Source organism: Belonocnema kinseyi, chromosome 8 (assembly GCF_010883055.1).
Source record: "Belonocnema kinseyi isolate 2016_QV_RU_SX_M_011 chromosome 8, B_treatae_v1, whole genome shotgun sequence".
Lineage (NCBI taxonomy): Eukaryota > Metazoa > Arthropoda > Insecta > Hymenoptera > Cynipidae > Belonocnema > Belonocnema kinseyi.
In genome coordinates, this window is record NC_046664.1 from 37,918,745 (window position 1) to 37,923,516 (window position 4,772).

The 4,772-nt window shown below is 29.9% G+C and overlaps 1 protein-coding gene across 1 annotated transcript in view; it reads left to right on the top strand.

Annotated features, from left to right (window-relative positions):
• LOC117178446 (peroxidase) overlaps window positions 1-4,772 on the top strand; it is a 111,180-nt gene that overhangs the window by 103,238 nt on the left and 3,170 nt on the right. The window contains exon 15 of the mRNA XM_033369872.1: window positions 870-978. Within this exon, the coding sequence (XP_033225763.1) occupies window positions 870-978 (109 nt within the window). The remainder of the gene's footprint in view (window positions 1-869; window positions 979-4,772) is intronic.

The window sequence follows — 4,772 nt, forward strand, 5'->3', positions numbered from 1 at the left end:
ATATAGAGCTCCAAGGAGATTATGTTGAAAAATAAAAAAAAATTTACCCAACAAAAATTGTTTTTATACTTCATTCTAAGGACTTATTGAACTACCCTCGTAGTAGGGAGTGTCGTACAGGTTGGGAGACCATATAGGTTGGGATAGCACGTTTTTCTCCATTTCTTGGCACTGGTGCCACCTGTTATTACTGCCACATGTCAGTATTATTATTGATGTTAATATGTGACAGTAATATCAGGTGGCACTAGTGCAAAGAAATGGAGAAACATCACGCTGCCCGAACCTATACAGTGTCCCAACCTATACGAAACTTCCCAATTAGCCACAGTGCGCACGTGTAATTTTTCAATTTAAGGAGAACAATTATTTTTTATACAAAATAAAAATATCGAATAGCTATTTATTTTTCAGTTTGATTTGTTTTAAAGGTTATACAAATATAATTTGCCCAAGATTCTTGATAAAATTTTAACAGATTTTTGAAAATTTCAGATATTTTAAATCCAGATTTTAACAAAGAAGTTAATCTTTAAACAAATAGTTGAATTTTGAAATAAACGAGATAAATATTCAATGAAAAATACAAATTTTTAATTAAAATCATAAATCTTCAACCAAAAAAATAATTTTATAATAAAATTGTTGAATTAAAAATGATTTTTCACTAAAATAGCTAATATTTAAAACGCTGTCAATACAAAATTATTAATTATTATTTTTAATTTTTCAAATTTTATATTAAATTTGTTAAATAATTGATTTTTCATTATGTCTATTTTTAATATTATTATCCAGAGATGTGAATAAGCACTTGCATTTACTGTTGATTATATGTAATGTATATATAATTGATTCAATTTTTTCAGATCAATTAAACGAGATTCGCAAAGGAAGACTCGCTCGTTTAATTTGCGACAACACAGATCTGATTGATACAATTCAGATATACCCGATGGTACTGCCTGATCATGAAATGTAAGTTTTTCTAAAGACTCATCTATTTTTTGAAGAGTACTAAAATATTGAACAATTCCCATGATTTTGTTTAATTTTAGTCAAGATATTCTAAAACGACAGTATATTAATATTTTTTATTATTCTTCACATTCGATCGCCGAAGTTAAGTAACGCTTGGCACGTTTATACTCGGGCGGGATCCGTTTTACTAGATATGTCTTAATTATAAAATGATCTTCTCTTGTATTATGCTTAATTCTTTCGAAATTTAATGAATTCAATCAATTTTAATTGTTTCTATTTCACTTTCATTTTTCATAATTTGCCTTGAACTTTCATGAATTTCATCCAACTCTTCTCATTTCCCTTACATTTCGCTAAATTTACTCGTATGTTATTTAATTCGTTAGTTTTTTTTAAATCAAGTTCTCAGGCATTCAATTAAATTATTTTTGATTCCCTTGATTTTTTATTTTAATTTATTACAAAATTAATGAATGTAATGCATTAATTGTTTTTTCAATTCAATTTTTTTAATTCACATACAATTTTTTTAATTTTGTCGAATTCTTCTCACTTCCCTTAAATTCTTTCAAATTTACTCGAATCTTATTTAATTTATTTGTTTTTTATTTACTTGAATTCTACTGAATTTTCACAAATTCTTTTCACTTCCATTTTGCTCAATGCGATAGAAATTTTTTGATTTTAAAAATTGTTTTCGATCAGGTTATTTCAAATTCTGATGAATTCCATCAAAGTCTCTTAAAATCTTTTGAACTCTTCTAAATTTCTTCAAATTATATTAAGATCGCATTGTGTTATTTTAGATGTTTTGCATATTTTTATATACTCAATTACAATAATTTGAAATTTATCCAACATGCTGGTCTATCAATTGATCCTGAATTCTTTTAAATATTTTTTTTCAATTTGCTTGAATTTTTATAGATTTCATCGAATTTTTCTCATTTCTCTTAAATTCCTCTTAATTCATGTGAATTTGATTGAATTAAATGTTTTTCTTTTTATTCTTAATTCCTTTAAATTCACCTAGAATTCTTATAAACTTTACATCGATTTCCAACGAAAGATTCGCTGCAACAAAAATTAACTTTACAGGATAAACTTTAACGAAATATCGGTTAAACTTTTTTTGTTTTCCTGTGACAACACACATGTGTTTTAAAAAACGTGAAGTTATCTGAATAAAACTTTATCTCTCTAAAAATCTTCCTGCAACAAATTTGATTATTAATTTATTCTGTGCTTTCGCGACTTCCCGAAGTTTACTTCTATCTACCTTTTCAAAAGCTTTTTCTGGATCAACAAATAAACAGCAAATTTTTTTCCTACTCTAAAAATTTTTTCTGTGATTTTCCTTAAGCTAAATATTTGATCTGTATATGACCTTCCTTTCATAAACCTACTTTGGACTTCCCAAATCTTTTCTTCTGTTAATTTTATTACTTTATAAGAATAAGTATTTTTGAGTATATTTTACTTGCGGCACTTAATAAGCTGATCCCTTTGTAATTATTGCAGTCGCTTTTATCTCCCTTTCTTTTATATATTGGTAATTTATTGAATAAATATTTCCGATTTGCGAAAAAAAATGGTCTGCGAAGTTATGCGTATTTGAATTTTAATCGAAATCAGAAACAAAACGATAAAATTTGGATTAAATCAAAAGTTATAGCCAAAGAAAACATTTGTGGTTATTTGAAAAACAAAGCACAAAATTATTGTAAACGGAGAAATACGTATAGCCGAATTTCCACAAAAAACATCTTTTATGCCCGAGGGATTCTACGGCAGCAAGTGCAGAACCGGCCTGATTTTGAATTGATTCGGTGAATTACTGTTGACAAAAAAATTAAAATTGATAAAAATTCGTTCATTATTTATAAATCTACCTTCGGTAGCACTATCGTTACCAAAAAAGTAATTAGTTAACGTAACTAGTTCAAAGAAACTAATTATCTCTATCACTGCAGTCGACAGCGGCGGATCCAGGCCTTGGTCTCGGAGGGGGCGATCGGGGCGTATAAGTCGAAAAAAGCAAAAAAAAAAAGGATATTGCGGGGTCGAAAATATTAACACATGGAAGTTAAATAAGTAAAAATACAGCTATATTTTATATATACATATATACACAGATACATCGCATACATTCAAAGTACAAAGTCTAATCTATGTTTTCTAGTTGAAGCATACACTATCAGCACATAATAAATCGATAATAAGTAAATACGTTAATGTTATGTTATGCATGCATAGGCTAATTGTACGCTTAAAAACTATGCGTTATTAAAATTTTTATTGCTACACGGCATGCGGCATCAAATAATAAAGTTCTTAGAGATCATTTTTATATAGAATTTCTGTGTTTCGTTCGCGCAAGTGTAATTGTCCGCGCTATATTTTCAAGTTATAAGTATAAAAACTTAGAGCTCGGGGAGGGGGGGGGGCGATCGCCCCGATCGCCCCCCTCTGGATCCGCCAATGGCAGTCGACTGTATTTGAGATTCAGATTTTGATGGACGTGAAACTAAAATTTTATATTTTTTTAAACAGTTTTCGACATAAAAAAATTATTTACGGTGTTTATCGGAGCAAATACTATCTTTGAAAAGTTGAACATTTTTCCTACAAATCTTTTAAATGTAAAGGATACCCTTTTAGTTTAAATAAAAAATATTTAATATTTTAAAACAAAATATTTAAAATAAAAAAATAAAATTTATCTCGCTCTGCAAAAGTAAGTGAAAGTAGCTCATAATTATTTTTATCCATTCTGCGAGATTATTCGAATAAATACTTGTATAGCAGCTTTTAATAATATTTTTCCTAATAAGTAATTTGTTCCAATAAATGAATTTTTGTAATACATTGAGCAATTGTTTATAAGGACATGAGTTCTTTCCATTTAAAAAAAAAAGGAAATGCATTTTGGTTTAAATGTATTCTGCACAAAAATATAACCGCCCTTTCGATTTTTATTTGTGTTGCATCCAATATCTTATGAAAAATTAAATGAATTTTTAACAAAACATAGGTAGAAGAAAATTTATAATAAAGTATTCTATTCTTATTTTACCTTAATATTGACAACAAGATTTAGTCAAAGTATGCGCCTTGGGCCTCTAATAAAAGGTTTCGCAACCTATTAAAACGTTAATAAGTCGTTCAAACGGGCAGATGACAATTCCGCCACAGCTACCTGTGTACCGTTCCCCCACCACGCGGCGTCTACTGACCCTGTCGAGCTGCTACCAGTGAGCTTGGTCAGCGGGGAGCATTTGTTCCTAATGAGGCCTAAAATATGGAATATAAAATTTTTTAAATTTCCCACTTAGTAAATCACAAATATGATATTCGAAATCTACGAATTAGAACGATTCCAACGATATGTTGTTTGACTCATAGAGTTGAAAAAAAGTTTATACATGTTTGACACAAAAGATAATATGTTCCTTCGTTTAGAATATTTGGTGGCCCTGAAAAGGGCCTGTTTATTATTATACCATTAAGCCATTTCCCTTTCGGGGTAGGCGTGACTCACTCGGCAGGGGAAAGGAGTAGTGTTTGGATGGGATAGAGATTTTTCAGATTCATCCAGAATTCTCGTGCTATTTATGTAAATAACATGTTCGTTCCGAAACACTGCTCCGACCCAGGTTGCTGATCAATCTCTCTAGCAATCACCCGAAGCGAAGAACCTCACGAAGCCGTTATGTAAGGTTCCCCACTTGGGTCCATTAATAGCCAAGGTCTTTGTTTCAGGCGTCGTTCACTCTACTGACACTCTT